Source organism: Dermacentor variabilis, chromosome 1, assembly GCF_050947875.1.
Source record: "Dermacentor variabilis isolate Ectoservices chromosome 1, ASM5094787v1, whole genome shotgun sequence".
NCBI lineage: Eukaryota > Metazoa > Arthropoda > Arachnida > Ixodida > Ixodidae > Dermacentor > Dermacentor variabilis.
This window is the reverse complement of record NC_134568.1, coordinates 238,069,977-238,089,772: the sequence shown is the minus strand read 5'-3', so window position 1 is coordinate 238,089,772 and position 19,796 is coordinate 238,069,977. Positions and strand designations below refer to the sequence as shown.

General features: G+C 48.6%; 1 protein-coding gene across 1 annotated transcript in view; it reads left to right on the top strand.

The window, feature by feature from the left end:
• LOC142560165 (PH domain leucine-rich repeat-containing protein phosphatase 2-like) overlaps positions 1 to 19,722 on the top strand; it is a 58,290-nt gene extending 38,568 nt beyond the window's left edge. Inside the window, exons 2-13 of the mRNA XM_075672048.1 lie at positions 352 to 628; positions 2,933 to 3,086; positions 3,999 to 4,059; positions 5,302 to 5,397; positions 6,593 to 6,757; positions 7,923 to 8,117; positions 8,855 to 9,014; positions 10,076 to 10,206; positions 13,579 to 13,722; positions 15,536 to 15,721; positions 16,625 to 16,856; positions 18,751 to 19,722. Coding sequence (XP_075528163.1) covers positions 352 to 628; positions 2,933 to 3,086; positions 3,999 to 4,059; positions 5,302 to 5,397; positions 6,593 to 6,757; positions 7,923 to 8,117; positions 8,855 to 9,014; positions 10,076 to 10,206; positions 13,579 to 13,722; positions 15,536 to 15,721; positions 16,625 to 16,856; positions 18,751 to 19,353 — 2,404 coding nt within the window. The 3' untranslated portion in view covers positions 19,354 to 19,722. The remainder of the gene's footprint in view (positions 1 to 351; positions 629 to 2,932; positions 3,087 to 3,998; positions 4,060 to 5,301; positions 5,398 to 6,592; positions 6,758 to 7,922; positions 8,118 to 8,854; positions 9,015 to 10,075; positions 10,207 to 13,578; positions 13,723 to 15,535; positions 15,722 to 16,624; positions 16,857 to 18,750) is intronic.
• The last annotated feature ends 74 nt before the right edge of the window (positions 19,723 to 19,796 follow it).

Below are 19,796 nucleotides of genomic sequence, written 5' to 3'. Positions count from 1 at the left end.
GACACTGGATCCATTCGATTCACCTGCACTTGCTGAACTAGTTGAAAAGAAGCTCTTCACTATTAATTTCACTAGTGCAGTATGACGGTGCCTGAATGTATGCAGTCATTCGCCTCGCACGGTGCAAAATTCGCGCAGAACGAGTTCGTAGCATTCTCTGCACTTGCGGGAAACGTTGTTCAGACCATGCTGCCGGGCCCGTTCTGCACGAACACGACACTGGCAGGGAAGTGACGCTAACTAACCAGCCCATGGACGAAGTTCAGTTCAACCAATTCGCGCCTGCTCAAAGTTTGTTTTTCAGCGCGGGCGTTGACAAAGAGTGCGCGCTTGAACGTGCCGCTCGCGCAGGCTCCGCGAGCTGCACGTGGACTTCAACGAGCTGCACGACCTTCCGGGCGAACTGTCGGCGTTGGGCCAGCTGCGCGTGCTCAGCGCCTGCGGGAACCGGCTCACGGCGCTGCCGGAGGCCCTAGCCCAGCTGACGGCGCTCGAGAGCCTGCGCCTGTCCGCCAACGACATCGCTCAGCTGGCGTCGCCCCCAGTGGTGCAGGCCCTGCAGGCTCTCAGGCGCCTCGACCTGCGCTCGAACGGCATCCAGGGAGTCGCCGACTTCACCGCCCTGCAGGTGGGCACCGCGACTGCGCGAGGGCGTTTCGCTGTGCGTATCCCAGCCTAAATGTGTGGGAAGTGCTCGGCGCCTGGCCGGCGTGAAGAGGTGAGGGAGAACGTAGAGGTCACTTCACCGCCGCTGATCCGTGTGGCAGACTATCTGCATTGCGCCCGGTCATCCCGAAATCCACGGGTGGAGATCAGGGTTGCCTCACCCTACCTATACATCAGACGTCGCTGCTGGCAACAATTAATTCACCTTCCCTAGCCCCCCCCCCCCCCCCCCCCTCTGCACCGCCAAGCTCACGGTGTGCATGCCAAGACATATTAGCATGGGAAGGAACTTGAAAGAAAGAAAGAATATTATGAATGACAATGCACATGATCTCGCATATGCGAAATATGTGTAGGAATGACTGAGATCAGGTAAAGGCGTCGCCATATATTTTACACCTTATTTAATATATACGGCGACATCACAAAACACACAGCTGCATAAAAAGCGGGCTTCCGCGCATAGCCAGCGTTGATGAGCGTTATGGCGTAGGGTGGACTAGAGGCACAGTGCTTGCATGGACAGTCTGTCTTAGATGTGTCCATGTACGAGCTGGTTGAAATTCCTTGAATGCTTCGACGGATGCGTGCGCATCCCGCACGGGCCAAAGTTACTGCAGCTTGGCGCCCGTACTGGTCAGCGCCGCCTCGCTAAGAGCGCAAGTTCTCCCCATTCTACCAAGTGAATACGTGACTGAGGATCCAGCATGTACCGGTAGTAAGAGCTAATAACGTATGCCTATTGCTATTATTTGTCAAAGGTTGTTAAAGTCCAGGAATTACGAACACGAACAACCGGCGTCCCTAGCGGCCGTGAGCTGGAAAAAAAGCGCGGTTTCCAAGGGAGGGCATTGTCTTTCGCAAACCGCTAAACAGACAGGCAATGAGGCTGTTTCACTGAGCTTCTCAGTTGCTTTTACAAATTAAGGCTACTATAAACCTAGAGGTATGTGTGAAAAGCTTTTGCATGCCTTTTACGTAGGTATCCCCTTCTTTCTTTTTTCTGTTCTGAATAGGATGATAGTTCAATTGACGGCAGCGGTGGTTTAATTCCGATGGGAGTGGAATGCGAAAACGCTCGCGAACTGAGATTTCCGTGCATATTCAGCAGTGACGTAACCGGAAATCTGGTGCGTGGTTAGCAGTGGCGTAGCCAGATTTTTTTTTTTTTTGGGGGGGGGGGGACGGCGCATTTGACCGGGAACAGGGAGGGGCGGAATGGGAGAGCTGGGCAGGCAGCATATTAACATAAATACTTCGCGAAAAGTGGAGGGACACATGCCCGGTGTGCCAACCCCTAGCTACGCCACCGATCTTTAGGAACCACAAGTGGTCAAATTTAATCTGGAGCTCGCACTCCAACGTACCTCGTACCAAACTGTGACTTTAAGTGGTGCGGCGAAACGACGTAACTTAGTATTTTCTACAAATATTCTTTTTTAACGGTGAGGATAGACTTTCTTAACTAAACATTCATCAGGATATGCCTGCTTCACACGTCCGTGCTACAGGCCACTTTGTGCAGAAGGTCGTATGATAGTCACACATACTTCATTCTGAAATAAGCGTACAATGTATGTAGGTAACAGTCGCTGTTTTAAATATTTCGCTGTTTCCGCCTAATGTCTCTAAAGTGCCTAAAATAAGTTTCCGGTTATGTGTGCGACTGCTCCACAGTCAGTTTCACTTTCACTGCTCATTCTTGCATAAAATAAGCCAGACCGATGACGTATTTCAAGAGACGGCACAAAATATATGTAAACGAAAAAGTTACACTATATTGTACAGCTGTGAAATTTCGCAAAATTATCGTGATATGAGGTTTATGACCGTTCATAAACGATTCGCCAGCACTATAGGAACAACAAATTAAACATGAGCGTGCAAATATAATGGCACTGCCGTTTTTATTTATTTTCAAGGAACAATTCGCCACAACTCCCTCCGCCCCTTGCAGGCTCCAGTGGGCACATTTGCGCTTTTTTGGCAGCAACACCCTATACATGTCGACGTTTCCTGAGCATCAAGATAAAGTATGAAATATACAAACACTGCACTGTAGCGGAAAATTTTCAAATAGCAATATTTAGGTACATTTTTAACCTTTTATTTTTAATAATTTCTCACAAGTGTCTCGCTTGTTCAACGGGTTTCACTGATACCGCCGTTCGCGGGACGAGCTTTGTAGGGAAAAAAAAAGAGAAGAAAAGAATGGCACGTTAAGTTGTGAATGATGAAGACAAAATTTTGTTGGGTTTTCCTCCAGAACCTGCAATCCTTGGACGTGAGTTGGAACAGAATCGAAGAACTGCGGCTACCGACAACAAACCGCCTTCGCCACCTGGACTGTTCACGGAACTGCCTACATGAGCTGAATCTGCCCGGAGCTCGTCTCGAAACGCTCTCCTCTAGTCATAACTGTAAGCCTTATTCGATCAATGAAAGCCATAAAAAAATACCAAAGTTATAAATTATGTAAAGGCGAGAGAAAGAGGCAGCCTGTATTTTAACCATGCATTTACATCTATTATAACTATGTATATCAACCAGCCTAAGCATAATATTGCAACAAAAAGAGGGCCAGCCAACTTTTCTGATGTGCAGCAAGGAACTGCCGACATAAGTATGTAGGTAGTGCACACGAGAATCATATGGTATATATAGCTAAAGAAAGCATTTAAGCAAGATATTCCTTGCCCCACTAAGCATAGCAAGCTTAAACGCAGTTTGTAAGCACATTATCGAAGCCTTCGTGCCTGTATGTCTTCACACACGCCCACACACACACACGCACGATGCACCGAGCGCTCGCGTGTGTGCGGAGGAGGAGAGTGCCACAATTAGCATATCGCGCGTATTAAAAATATAATATATTCAAAACAGCAAGTTCACTCTCAAGTATGTTGACATTATCGCTAGTCGCGAGGGAAAAGCGCACTAATGCATCGCGCAGAGGTAGTAGAATCTAGTAGCTTGAGTTTCTGTCATGGAGACCCACCGTGGTTGCTCAGTGGCTATGGTGTTGGGCTGCTGAGCACGAGGTCGCGGGATCGAATCCCGTCCACGGCGGCCGCATTTCGATGGGGGCGAAAACACCCGTGTACTTAGATTTAGGTGAACGTTAAAGAACCCCAGGTGGTCGAAATTTCCGAAGTCCTCCACTACGGCGTGCCTCATAATCAGAAAGTGGTTTTGGCACGTAAAACCCCATAATGTTTTTTTCTGTCATGGAGTTAGATGAAGGTACTGTGATGACGCAAGCCAGTTGCTCGTTGTATACTTTGCACCCAAAGGTGCGCAAAAAAAAAAATTAACGTTTTATATTCCTACAGGTCTACAGAATGTCGACATCACGCTACCATGCAACGTACTAAGCTATATCGATCTGTCAACGTGAGTATAATACGTTTAATTATATAGAGAAAAGACGGGGAATGCGGGAGATGGCAATTCAAGACGATGAGCAAAACGTGAACAAGGTGAATGCAGGAGCCAACGTTTCGACAAGTGGACTTGAAGAAGACAAGTCCACTTGTCGAAACGTTGGCTCCTGCATTCACCTTGTTCACGTTTTGCTCATCGTTTAATTATATACTAATACGTAAAACATCTTGCGAGGAAGGAAACTTTAACACGCACCCACCGCATTCTATTCGACATTCTATGGAAATAAAAAAAAAACTATCAACTTCGGCCGACGGCGACAGAGCGATGTTGATTCCCGCATGTTTTATGTCATTAATGGATTATTATGCTTGAAGCAGGAAATGTGGGAAACAAGGGACGCTTCAGCACCAGACTGAGGTACACCCTTGTTATTCCATATTTCCTGCACGATTATCAATCTTCCAGATGTCACATCCGTTTCAAACGGCAGCAGCCGTATTCCCAAAAACCTCTTACGCTAGAATTGGTCGTAAGACGCAATTCCAGCCAATCCTGATGCAGGACATACTATTAGCGAAGGCGGACGATTAATGGCAAAGAGCACTTACGAAAGAAAAGCTTTGTGAATTCAGCCCCATGGTCCCGCACCAGGTTACAGAGCCCTTCAGCACAGGAGCTTTGTTTCGTGCTATTGTGTAGTGATTGCATGCCTTTTTGCTGCTTGAACAAATGCACAAACCATGAACCAAATAACATGAAGATTGACATTGTTGGTCAACGATTCAGTAGCAGAATTTACACAGCTTTTCGTCGTTAGTGCTTGCTGCCATTCGGCGGGTCGCCTTCACTAATCATATGTCCAACATTGCATGTGGTCGTCTGGCATCTGCTCTTACGGACCCAGGGCCCGTACTCAAGAAGCGCTCTTAGGCTAGAATTGTTGATAAGAGCAAATTACAGCCAATCCTGATGCAGGCCACCATGGGTGGACAACCCGTTGAGTCAACGCTGTGGTTCAAAGTGGGTCAGGCCCTTTATAGTGCTGCTAGAGGGTTGTCGATGATAGCACATTGCTCGAATGAAATACCTTCGGTAACGTCAAACACGTACGCACCATGGTGCTTGCATTGAAGAGCACAACGCTATAGCATAAGCCATAGCCTACCCACTTTCCATGAGCGACGTCGGTCCGTGCGACTGGATTCAATGCACGTGTTCAATGTACGTATTCAATGCACGCTCCCGCAGGAACCAACTTGTGCAAGTGCCCCACTGGGTTCCCCAGGCACGCAGCGCCCAGCATTTGGACCTAGGTCACAACTGCCTCACTTCCGTTCCCGCCAGGTGAGCATGCAACAGAGTATTGGAAGCTAGCTGTTAATTCTGATGGATAAAACTTAGGTTTAATTAGCGCTTTGCGCCCAATGTGAAAAAGAAAATGAACGGGTCACTACTTTCGCTGAGAGAAAATAAAAATAGAGCGAGTGAAACTTAGAAATGAAAATAACTTGCATGGGCCTCTGCGCTGCTTTCAGTATAACCGCCACCATACAGACAACCAGGGCTTCACTGGTTGTTTGACATCACCGCACCAATTCACTAAGATCTTCATTCGTACTAACTGCATGTTCCGCTGCTTTCCCAAGTAATACATTCGCTATCACTAGACGTTGGCGTCCGTAATCTTACACTCGAGTGCTATAATGCTGCTAAGTGGTTTGCGATTGCGGGTCCAGGGCAGTATTCACAAAGGTGTTCGTACGGTAGAGCGGTTCGTTAGAACATACATCAGTCAATTGTAATAGCCGACATAAAAGCGAAGGTGGCCAGCCAACGGCGAGCAGTTATTGCCAACGTAAAACTTTGCGAATTCGCTCCCGCCATTTTTTTAATGAATCGCCTCAGCTTCGCCACACGTCATGCGCTTTGGACTACTGCCTCCAAGTGAGATGTTCTTAAAACGCCCAACTCATGTAACATATCGCACAAGTTCACCTGGCAAGACGCAGTGCGACACACCATTTAATGAATGATTCTGAACTGTACTGTTGCTTCGTGTGAAGCTAGAGTCACACGACGGGGTGAGCGAGACGTGGATGAGCTGCAGAGTGCAGCGTGATTCGATAACATTCAGCCATGTCACGCTCGTCCGCGGAGTGGACCAGCAATCCGGTCAATCGTGTGAAGATAACAAGCAACAAATCAGGGACGGAACTCATAAAGCCTTTACTTCTTGAGAACTACGTGTCATTGTCCGTTGGTTGTCGTCTTGTATGGCTATCGTGACTGGTTCGTTCGCGTTTTTTGCAAGCTCTTCTTCGGCACTACCGACTTTGTAAATCCAGCCATGGGCCCACGTATTCTAGGGCTGAATTCGCTAAGCTTTGCGAGCGTAAGAACTATTCGTCGATAACCAACGCCTCTCTAACATGCACCATATCGCCATTTTGTGAGGTCCGTTCTAACTATAGACTCTCGCGATTGGACTCCGTGAATTCTGACCCCTGTTAGCTGATAAAATGCCTTGTGCCTCTTCCAGTCTGTTCAGTCCGACATTGTCTCAGCTGGACACAGTGCGACTTAATCACAACAGCATCGCCAGCTTCCCTGAAAGCATCACAGCACAGTGTCACATCCGCCATCTTGACCTACAGCACAACTGTCTCACTGCCTTGCCACCGAACCTGCTCCGCCACGCATACAGGTATGTGCCGTATGAAGGTCAATAGACAGATGATAATGATGAATGTCCTGTAATGTAGTTAAGTGGATCCAGCAGGCACGCCGAGTGGTGCGAGCCAATGGGGCCCTGAACTAAGGGCTTCCCACTAAGGACTCCCTACGGAACCAAGGACTACCTACGAGGAAGTCACCCCACCTCATTGGAAATAAATGTTTTCTCTCTCTCTCTCTCTCTCTCTCCTATAATATACGTAATAGCAAAGAAGTTTAGTCCGGTTATCTCGGGAATACCGAAAGACTACACCGAGTCAGCCAACACCGCCGATATATGGATTACTGTTAAATGAATTTCGCATTATTGACACCTTCACAATTCTGGTTGATTGACCATAAATCCACGGAGGTCGCGTAAAAATACTATTAATAATAAAAAAGGTGAACTTTTTTCGTAACATTGACGAGAAGTCTGCAAATGAAAGCTGCATAGCTGCGATCATTCTCCAAGTGTACAGACGCGAGGAAAAGTTTGAGGACCAAAGGTGCCGCGATTATATTTTATTTTTTCGCAGACTGGGGGGGGTGCATTCCGATTGAAATAAAGGGCGCACGCCTACGTGCACGTGTGTTGACCAATACAATGTATTAAACCAATTCCAGGCCGCGGAGCTACGCTTGAATACATCTAAATTTTTTGCTGATGCTGTGGTCTCCCAACCTTCCCTCGCGACTGTACATATAGTAGACGTAACAACTCATGCTCATGCAGCAAGATAATCCAGTTTGTCCATGGCTCCTGGGATTTCTTTACTACTACAAATTTGTACGTCGTACATACTATAACCCATTTTAGTGCATCGATAACCACTTTTTTTAAAGACAGGCTGAAGTTGCTGTTCTCGCTGGCTGAAGACAAAGGTATGAGGGCTTGTCAGGTGCCATTATAAGCACCAAAACTTCATGAAAACAATGTAAAACCGACGCGCAGATAATATATGTACAACCGACATGGAAGCCTGAAGCATAGAGTCTGTGCTACCGAAGCGCCGCTTTTACGAGTGCAGTGTAGCAACCAGCGAGTGACTAGAGTTACGGTATGTTGTCCTGTGGGCTTTTACAGTAACTATGTGAATAACTTAAGCGCCGCGCCCGTCGGAGACGTTCACTAAGCGGTTCCGATGCACGCGCAGGCTTCAGTGGCTGAACGCGTCGTACAACGAGCTGTCGTCGCTGGCGCGGCCCGACCAGGCGAGTTTCCCGCTGCGCTGGCTTCTGCTCACACGGACAGGCCTCACGGACGAGCAGGTCTGGCCTCTGGTTTTGGCATGCCCTGGCCTCAAGGTACTCCAGCTGGCGTACAACCAACTCCACACCGTTCCTGCCAGGTACGTCCACCGAAGAACTACAGATCATGTGCATGCCAAGAGACACGCCGGTCCCCATCCTCAGAGCACATGGTTTCATGCGAGATAACAACTGGGCACACGGCGTTCGTACCGTTTCAACACGTTAAAAAAAGAGAAAAAAGGCGTTGTGGAAGGGGGGAGGGGTGTACAAGTTAACTCTGCAAGAAACAAGAGCTTCTGTACAACTGAATGAGGAACAAAACAGGGATTCGTGAGAACGGTACAGTCGTGACGTTTTACATGCGCGAATCAAGGGTTTTTCGAGATACTTTAGCACCTCCATACAAACGTCCACATTTCTTTCTAGAGCGGTTGAGCGATGCGCGGTGAAGCCAAGAAATCGATATCTTTGCATTTCTGCTCGGTTTGAGATGAAATGCTCAGAGCAGCGGCAGACACACGGACACGTGAGTCACACAGCATTCAACCACGCATGTACATACATACATACATACATACATACATACATACATACACACACACACACACACACACACACACACACACACACACACACACACACACACACACACACACACACACACACACACACACATACATGGAACCTCGCAACTGTTGCCGTATTGCTGCTTTTTTTGTTCTGCAGCGCAATCCTTGAGCGCTCGGTGCATAAATGTGGACGTCTGCATGTCACATGGTGTCATTCTCTCCCGCGTACGAAATGCCGATCGAACGTGAAAGAAGGTATCCTGCAGGATATCCGAGCTGGAAAGCCTGCGCGACCTGGTGTTGACGGGCAACGCGCTGCAGCGGCTTCCAGACTCCCTGGCTTCCCTTCCCGGACTCGAAGCCCTGCTCCTCAACTGCAACCTACTCGACACATTGCCAAATTTTGAGCACAACCGCTCTCTCAAGGTGAGTCCATAACGCCCACCTTTCAGTGCAAGGAGAACTACCGGCTACACCACAGTGCAGACATGGCGCAGATACGCTAAACTGGGCCGGAATAATGTAGCGATTTTATTCCAATTTTATTCCTTTATCAACTTCTTCACTGGCCTCAGCGCCGCACTTCCTACGCTAGCGCCAGAAACGGTCAATCTGGAGATGTGGACGTAAGGATGGAACAAAATCGTACCAAAACAATCGTTACATTAAGCCGGCCCTGCGTTAAACACAGCTGCATATACCTATATATGTGCATAAGGGTCCAATGAATGTCACGTTATGTATAGCGCGAGCACATAAAATACCGCGGAGCACGGCTCGTGGTGCAACCCCCCTGTGACGTAGTAGGGCGGCGTAAAATGAAGCTTCACCATACCGCGCGATGAAGCGTGTCTCATCCATGCTGATGAACTGAGCATGCGTCGAATCGGAAGTCTCGCAAAGCGCCAATCGGAATGAGCTTGTAGGAAGAGGGGACTGCGACGGCGCCTTCAATTTACCCCACAGCTCTGTACTACACGGGGGTTGGACGGAGAGCCGCGCTTCGTGGTGTCGCGTGCACAATCAGGGAAATTGATGAAAGGATAATTTGACACCAGTTATTTAAGCCTGCATGTTCATTTCTAAATGTCGAAATACGTAACTAAACTTTTATGACGATTCCCTTGAACTTTCCAATATAAACATGTGTCGTAAATTTTGTACTAAGAAGTTAATCACTGTATAACTAGTTTAATTAATGAATGGGTTACCTTGGTTTCTCTTGCAGATGATGTCCGCCTGGGCGTCATTTGCAATACATTTATAGTATCGTATTCAGAGTAAATTTTGTAGGCGTTAGAGAAGCGTTCAAAGCAAAAAGAAAGAAAACACGATAAAATATCAGTGTATATTGAAAAGTTACATAACACCACACTGCGTCAACGAGCGTAAAACGGCCGAACAACCTTTTTACCTCCTCTCAACGCTCTAACGTCGTCGTTGATGAATTCTTCAACGATCACTCCACGAACAACGCGGCGTTGCAGGTGCTCGACGTGTCGTGCAACCTGCTGAGCAAAGTGACCCTCTCGTCACTCGTGTCCCCAAGTCTGCAACAGCTAGACATTTCGTGCAATCAAGCGCTGTTCGTCGATACGCAGGAGTTCCACGTCCTCTGGTAAGTGTACACACGCAGGCGCTTCAACTATACAGTGGCCCAGCTAACGTTAGCTAAGCATTTCAACTAAAAAAAAAAAAAAGATTAAAAAAAAACACGGTGCAAGATACGATTTAAGACCAAACACCGTAGGTCCTATAATTGTATCTTGCACCATGTTTTTTCAATCCTTTTTCTTTTTCGTTGAACAGATTGGCTAACGTTATCTGGGACACATTGTATACTTAGCCTTACATATCACTATACTGACGCGCATTTCGTTTGTGTATGCGAGTTTTCGAAGTATAATATTGTAATGAGATTTACGTTTTCAGCATCGATTATAGAAAGCTGGTCATAATAGTCATGGACAGGAGCATCAGCATCCAAAGCATCAAGAACGGCGTCCGTTTTCACAAAACTGTTCTTGCATAAGTGCATTTCGTTATTGCCCGGCGTTCGGGAGCCAGCCACTACGTCATGATAGCGCGGTCAATCTCGTAACGAGATTATTTCCGCGGCCACGACCAATTGCGAACGGCATTTGCGTAAGAAGCTTTATGAACACATACAACGTGAAAACCTAAGCCGTACATTGTCAGAGCATATGATTTGATAGCTCGAGCGTCAGAATGTCACGTAATGTTGCAGATTGAAGAAAACTTACGACGACTGTTATTATTCATACTTTGGATTGCGCACGAAACACATGGACGAAGGAAAGGACTAGAGGTCACGAGCGAGTGTCCGCGTGTTTCGTGCCCAACCCAAAGCACGAATATGAATAGATGCCAACTCTCCGAGCTTTGAATTCTTCGATTGATTATACTATTTTACCAAAAATCTTCGATCACGCGCTGATCAACATTGACCGAATGAAGGACGTCTTTTATTGCGTTATTATTATATAGACACTCCAGGCGATTTTTCGTCGTCGCCGTCGCCGTGATATCCACTATAAAATGCAATAAGATCGCATCGCGCCCCGAGCGCTATGTGCTGTGGGTGCGAGGAAAAGTGCGTGATGGTGAGCCGAGAAGGATGGTGGCTTGATGCGTGCAGTCTTCGCGCGCGCACGCACACAATGTTGGAGGTCGCGTGATCAAGCGTGCTCTAGGGGAGGAGAGCGCGCGTCTCCTCCTCGAGACCGGCCGTGCCTGCGCATGGCCGTCTCAGGCTTCCGGAACGCGGTGAAGCGAGAGGCAGCACGAAGCCTTCGCTCTCCTCTGCCTGCGCTCTTAATCACGCCAGTGTTGTGAGAACGAATGTTCGTGGTCATCGAGTGAGATCTATTCATGTTTGCCTGGGCGCAAGTGACACGTACCTTGCTAGTCATTTTAATTAGTAAGCGAATGTTTACTGCAATTTATGCGGTCGATGAAACTACGAATTCCTTACTTCTTGCAGTTGTCTAACACTTTGCTATCGCTATCAATGCATCGCCTTTCGGTCGATAGTGCGACTTTCTACCGTAGCCGAGGAAACGCACGGATTTGTTTATTTCGTCAGCCGCGAGGACTCGCATATACCGTATGAGGACCATAATGCCGATAATTACATATGCCGTTTCCTAAAAGAGTACTGACAGAAAAAATTTACGTACCCCTTATTTTGCTTTTTAGACATATATAGCTATCGACTTCATATTTACGGTACGACGCCACAATTACTCGAGGACGCCACAAGTAATTAATTACAGAACATTTTATGCGACCTGTTTAAAACGCGTGACAAGTGCAGCGCGGCTTTGGAAGTGAAAAAGTAGGTTATATCACATCACCGAAAGCGGAGGTGGGGGTCACGCGGTGTCACGAACTCAAGAGCACGCCAGTCAGCCCGGTGCGGTGAATTATCGTGTCGCCGAGACGCAGGAGTCCTCGTTCTCCTCGAACGCTGAAGAGACTGTTTTCGCCAGCACGGTCGTGTGTACGCGCGAGTGGCGCCTGGGGCACGCTGCCGGGCTAGTTGGTTTGGATTCATAATAGACACGGAGCGGCGCGGTACGTGTATGTGTCTTTCTTAGTTTTGGTCCCTGTCGCATTGCGCTGCTCCGTGTCTATTATGGCGTCTCGTACCACGACACTGCCACATCAGGTGAACAGGTCACATTAGGTCACATTAAAAAGTGTATAATTAATTATTTGTTGAGCTCTCGCGGATCCAGAGGGTAATTATTGGGTCGACACCTATCCAACAAAGAAAAAAAAAAGCAAGACACTTTTCTGTCATTAGTCCTTTGAAGTTGGCGTCTTCGTCTCCATGGCGGCGTTCCTGGAAGGAGCGGCAGTGTATGAACTCGATATAATGATGAATGTAGTGTTTTGTGGCGCAAGGGCCAGGATAAACTCTGTATAGCGAAATGGAACTATGGGCAAAAAAAAATACAGTTTAAGAAAAGCTTTTGCACATGAGCGAGGAAGAGAGAGAGAAATGGTGGGAGGGGTGCAAATTCGGGATCAACTGGAAGTTGCACCGTCAAAGTCACTATTGATATGAGCGGCCCAAGTCCACGCTATACGCGCTGTTATACAGGAACAGCGTCTTTATGGTCGGCCCTTCCAAGTAATCTATCACAACGACTGTGTTCCGACTTCCCACGGCAAACAAAAGAGCATGCACACTCCCTCCGCACAGTGACTCGGCGAATGGCTTCGCTAATGCACACACACTGTGCCGTTGCCTATTATAGCCGGTCGCGATTTAGTTCGCGCACACGCGGTCGCTCGCCACAGCGCGGAAGTACCGAACGCCAGCCGGCGGCGGCGATGCGAGAGCCGTGCCGGGGTTGATTGGGGACGGCCAACGCGCGTTACTCCCCGGTTCCAGCCGGTCCGGACGTGCGTTTTTTTCAACCTTAACGACGCGTCGTAATCGCGTGTTTGTGTGCTGTGCGAATTTTCCTCGCAGAGTGGCACTTTCTCTCGAGGATGGGGGAAAAAGAAACCCGGAAACGCGATGTCACGCTCGTATTATCCGGCAAGAAGCAAGCGCACCAACCTCGACGAGGGCGAGTTGTGTGCGGCTGTTATGACCGACATCTCGAGACAGCTGCAATGCGTTGCGGCCTTCCTGATGCTTCGTTTCGTGTTTCGTTTCCCACGCTCTCTGCTTAACGAGAAATAAGAGACGACACTTCCTAGAGCTCATGAGAGGCTGTGCATGTCGTTAAATAATGACAAATCCAAGTTCAAATCATTATAAAGGGTAATCCTTATATTGCTTCGCCCTGGAAGTAGCACTTTAAGCCTAGCCGTTACGACGTATTACGAAGGGCAATGTCGCCATTCTCTCTCTAATGCAGGATCATCATCATGGCGACGCCTTGTGTGGTTTTGTATCGAAAGAACAGTTTATCGTATATTATGTCGCCTGTGATATCGCTCTTGCGTTCAGTTCCAGAAGAAATGTGTCCGTTGTGGACACCAAGTTCTCCGGTCGCTTGGCGCCGCCCTTCAAGTCCAACGGCCCTGGCCAAAGCTGTCTTGAAAGCCCCTTCTGGACGACAGGCTTTTCGGAAAGCCTCAAAGGACCAGCCAGGTAAGCCGGCACCACGACAAAAGCGAACAAAATTATGCCCCCCAGTGAGGACATTACTAGCTCTGCTTGCGAATGAATGCCACAAATTGTACCATAAAACTAAATGAAGCGCCGCAACGTTTGATCGCTAAACGATGTCACCTGCTGCTCTTCCGGCACATGGCAAATGTTTTCCTTTGTTGTTATTGTTTTTATGATGTTATGATATCATGCCATAGCTCAGTAGTTGTCGAGGTCGGGTAAAGAACAAGAGAGCAGACAATGTTGAGGAAGATTTCAGCGAGCATCCGAGGATGGAGTGGGTGACCGATATAAGGCGAAGAGGAGGGCGGAACACATCAAAAACAGCTGGTGCAAGGTTGAATTAAGTCTTGTCTACGTGTATATATTGAAATCTGGCCCTGAGAGAGGACCATAATTTAAGTGAGCGAAGCACCACCCTCACTGCATTTTCCCCCCAATAGTCATCTCAAAAACTTTACATGCCTAAACTTGCGGAGAGTATGGCCGCTAAGCATTCCTCGTGGTTGTGCAGTGAATGAGGGTTAGTTCAAGTGAATGTGATATTGTTAAGTGCAATATAACAGTGTTTACTTCGAGGCATTCCTAGTTTTATAATGCGCTGTGAAGCGATAGACAAATTTTTTTTAAAATAACCCTTATTATTTCACTTAAAGAATGTTACCCTTGTTCCATGTGTCTGATAAACGTCAGGCATACAGTTCTTGCCCCGCATGGCGCTGTGGCTTCTGTCGATGTTGCAACTATGCAACTACGCGTTTTTACAAAGTTGCAGCACGCTGACTACAATCGCACGCTTTCGTGTGATTGGCAGGCGCTCATTTTTATTTTTCTGAGCGCCTTTGTGGTCTGGATGCATTCCAGGCTACCTGAACGCTCTAGGCTTGCAGATAACTGCAGGTTAACGAATGTAAAAGCGTGCCCGGCTCTATTCAAGGGCCGTTTTTAATGCGATTAGCATTCTTAAGGTACTTTCCGGAGACTGACAGTCGGTCGGTCTCTAACATCTTTCCCGCCAACCTGGGTTACCGGGTGGTCCACGGTCGAGTGAATGGTAGCGCATCGGATCGGTTGCGCTGAGGGAACAGTGTTTCGAAACCAACCGCCAGACCAACTTGGATCACCGAGTATGTGACACTGTGCAGCTATGTGCCGCTCTTTCTTTGACGCCGACATGGGGCACTGGGCATGCGGCACACGGCGTCGCACTGAGTATGTATCGCTCTTTAATGAACCTCTCTGACGCAGACGTGGACCGCCGAGTGTGTGCCACTCGGTCTGTTCTGCTCTTAAATGAATCTCTTTCATACCAACTTGGTTCACTGGGTATGTGCCAGCAAATGTATGCCACTCTTCAATAAACCTCTTTGACGTTAACTTGGGTAACTACGTATGTGCCACTGGTTATTTGCCACTCTCTACAATGACAAAAGTGATCCTCTAGATTTCTCCGACGCTCGGCGGAATTGAACCCACGCCACGCGCGGATTTTACGGCGGCGCCGCTAGATGTCGCAGCGTGTGTAGCAAGAAGCGCGAGAGAGGAGCCCTGCTGAATACACGTTTCGGCGTTGGCAATACGGTGTGTCGCTACATTGCTTCAATGCTAATCGCATGAACGCGGACATTCATTGAGATAGGTTCTGCTGGATTTTGTTTATGTTGTACTGTACACTACAAATGGTTTCGACTAGATTGAGCTGATCCCAAACTGGAATATCCCAACACGTACGCCGGCAGGAATGCGTTAGCAACGTGTGCTACATGTGCCCACTGTGTGCCGCCCCTCGCAGGTTGTACATCAACCAGTGCACTCAGCCGAGCGGTCACACCGAGGTGCTGGCGGCCATCTTGGAGAGCCCACAGCGGCAGTTGCTTTCCACCGCAAAGGCGGCTGTCGCACAGCTCGTACGACAGGAGCGACGCTCAGCCGAATCTTCGGCAGCCTTCCTGCAAAACATCATACTCTCCACCTACAGGTAGTGGTCTCACTATACAGGCCCGTCTTCGGAGAATTGTGTCAGCCATAGTAGCGTTGACGTTGGGCAGTTCAACCATTTAGCCGAGGGTGGCGATATGGTCTTGTTGGTCCATAACGCCACACTCGAATGATGGATGGTGTCCATCCAGTCACCAACCAATTAGCGTTACCGTTTGGCGTCACGTACTCCCCTAGACTGTTACAATATAGCCTGCTCGCCTACTTTCATTATCGTTCAGGGCACCAGCGGGTGCTAAAGAAAAAGTAAACAGTCGCAGCGCTCATCAGTCTGATCTGGATGACACAAAGCGTTCAAGCTCCGATATTTCCGGCTGTATAATGTCCTGGTGGCATCGGGATAAGCTAAATCAACTTTTTATTAATGTTTGCTACGCAGAATCTCCATTTTCCAGTCGTGAAACAAAAACAATTAGGTGTATGTTATACTTCGCTGAACAAATTTAACCAAGCGACACTGGGACATGACTCACTTTGAGGACCACACGCACGCGAATAAGGGTCGCCTCAGTCCAGTGCTAGAACTTGAGAAATGGAGTTGCCATTTGTCAGAACAAAATTAATTAGAGCAATAGCAAAAGCCTCTCCACCGACTGCCATGCACCGGCTACTACCACTTTGGTGCCACGTGCGCACATGGAACCGAAATGATGAACTCGAACAGGAGCATACAGGGCATATATTTTTTTCTGGGAATGCTCTCAACAGATGTCGCTGTAAAACCAGAACTACAAGGCATCTTTCGGGGCTGTAAACATTTTGTCGCTATGTTTGGCTCCCCACGCGCTTGAGGTAACAGCCCCCGGGGGAGCAAAGAACTGAGGAATCCTGCCGATAGGATGGTCCCATTAGGCTCGAGAGTTCGCTGCGCGTGTTTATGCAGGGCACTGGGCAGCAAGGCGTGCTGCCACCAGCTGAACATCCTGCTCTGCCACCTCGCTCCGGCCGACGTAAGCGCGGACGACACCGACGGGGCTGCATACCTGATGACGGTCGCGCAGTGTGGCGGGGCCACGTGCCTGCTGGCACACGCCGACAAGCAGACAACGATTCTTTTTGAGGCCAGCGGCCAGAGCACACGATGCGTCGCCGACGACTGGGACGCAGCAGTTCAGGCAAGTACACTTGAGCCACGCGGGTCTGGCCCGAGGCAATCTGCGGTGCAAGAGTCTTATGCTTCGACGAACTTTAGATCTACTAGCGCTTGCTTCTGAATTCGTTAGTTGCACATGGCGTCGGCCCTAAACAAGCCTTTCAAGGCGTGTTATTTTGCAAAACTTCAGCGTCGGCCCTAAATAAACCCTTTGAAGGTGTCAGAGCTGCATCCCAGGCGCGTAGGTGTTTGAGAAAATTGTATACACGTTGCCACTTAATAAAGTTATGAGCGGGCGTGTTATCTGAAAAAATGCAGTAAGTAGGCGGAAGTTGGGGGGGGGGGAGGGGGATGAGTGTTCGGTGTCAGTACACCCCCGGAAATTTTTTAATCCGTGTGAGCCCAGCAAAACGTATCTCGAGCAGTCGGAAAGCATACGAGAATAAGTTCTTGCAAAGCTACTACAGAAACGTGTTTGAGGCGTCCTTTATAGAGCCGCCATAGTGAACGCTGGACTTCACTATGAAGTATCATCAATGCGTCACTCACGCTTATCATCATAAGAAACGCTGGAGTTCTGCCAATTTGCACTTAACAAAACAGGGAAAATTCGAACGCGAGCTTTCTCAGCGTGTTTATGACAGTCCACTACGAGAGAGAGTGTTTTAGAAATGCCGGCCAAACTGATTGTATTCGTTGAAGCACCCAGGCACACCATGCATTTGAAATTCAAGCGTATAGAAATACGCATTGAAATAAGAATCAAATAGCTAATGATATTCGATTCGTATTCGAAATTTCGAATATTCGCACAATCCAAGAAAATAATAAAAACTGAAATGAATCTTCAAGAAATACGCTTGATTGGCATTCTAGATTTCACGACCTTGATCATAGCACCGTGGCCATGGGTTTGAACGGGTGAACGAGACTTTGAAGGATCCGAGTGCTGATGAAGACATAAACCCAGCCGTGTAAATCTAAATGTATTTTCGTGCGTAACAATTACTTGCTATTGGTTGGCCGCATTCGGTAATATTGAATGGATTGGCCAGCTCACATGGTTACGAATCGCTCTTTAGCGCACGAACGGTTTTATAAATGCGGACCCATGGCACGCTGCACAAATTTGTCTTTCTCGATGGAACACCAAAGTTGGCGCATGCGCCATTGTATGATGTACGCTGAAAAGAAAGGTGAATATGTCGACAAAATAATATAATGAATAATTTGTACGTACATTTGAAGTATTCAATATTCGTATAACAAATTTCCATATACTTATGGAGATACCTTGGTATAAATCCCCAAAAGTGAGCATGTAGCGTTGGTTGTAGTATTATATGGGCCACATTCAAGAAAACTAGTGCGCTGGACATGAAGAGTGCAGTAGCCGCGCTGAGCCTAAAAAGCAATCCTTACGAAAAATTGTCCGTTCTGGCCGACATGTGCCGCCACAACCGACGAACGATTTCAAAAGAGAGAAAAAAAGAGCTTTGAGAAAAGTCTAGCTTTTTATGAAACAAACTTTCCGTTTACAAGGAGTATAGTAGGGGTGAGGTACGCCTTCATCACCTGCCTCATTCGCGTTATTCAGCATGAAAATTACTTCCAGTCTACATGCGTAACCGTTTAAAGTTATAGTTTACCTATAAATTGGGTGATTGCCATTAATCCCTCGAACATAGGTGAACACGCAGTCGGCGTCAGCCTCATTGAAGTTAGAAAGGGTAACTGAGATTTGGGCGTGTGTACGTGCGTGTTGCTTGAATAAAGACCTTAGTTCAATTATATATCTTTCTGCAACAGATTTCCAGTTGAACAAGGTGACCTTAACTTGTTCGACTGCAAATCTCTGCACACAACGACGGGCAAGAAGCGTTGCCGCCTAGACTCATTGACTGTGTCACTGGCAGGAGGGCTTCCAGACGCACGCCAGCTCGTCGTGGCCGTCGACGGCGCGAGGGCCGCCTCCGTGCGAGCTGCCGTCGCCCAGCATCCGACACGTGACGCTGCGCCCGGACGACCGACTCGTGGTGCTATCGACGGCCGCGCTGGGCGACGCTCTGGCCCCCGAGGCGGCACTCGCCGAGGCCCTGGACGCGCCAAACCCGATGGCGGCCGCCAAGCGGCTCAACCAGGCCGTCGCGTCGCTCGTCAGCGACGGCGGCACCTGCGTCATCGCCATCGGCCTGCAGCAGGCGGCGGCGGCGGTGGCCGCGGGGGGCCCCGGAAAGAGCGTCCACTTCCGCATCACCACCGACATCGACGACGAGCAGGCGGACGAGGCCGAGGCCTACAAGGCCTGGGAGTACATGCTCGCCCAGAACCACAAGATGCTGTTCAACCGAGAGCTCGAGACGCTGCACCGGACCCTGGCCAAGGGCAAGGCAGCTAGGCACGCGACCGTCGCCGACGGTGCCGGCGCGGCAGCCTCCGGTACGGCCAGGCTGGGATCCAAGAAGAAGCGCTATTGCTACGGTCAGGCCGGCGAGCCGCTGCCGTCCAGTGTGGCCTGACAAGCGGGGAGCGCACACACGCGGCTGCCGCCGGACAACACACATGCGTCGAGTTCATGATCCGTTGCCGCGCGACGCACAGCGAGCTTCCGCACACTTCACTGCTGTCGGACAACGAAAGACGTCTGTACCCGGCGACCGCCCGCATGAGTAACCGCACGCTAGGAGCAGTGAAATGAATACTGCGACAGATATTCCAAAGACTTCAACGATACATCGCAGTCCGCGATGATGTGTTCGATGACAGTTAACTGGTGTAACCTATACGTGTTCTGCCATAACGTGAACCTATACACAAGTCACGGAACTGTACTGTGCAGTATACCGACGAGTGTTCCAACATTGAAATAAAGTTTTCTTTGTACATTTCTACAGCCTATATTTCATTTATGTCAAACGTCTCAGTTAAAATACGGCTCGGCGAAATACTTTCTAGGGAATAA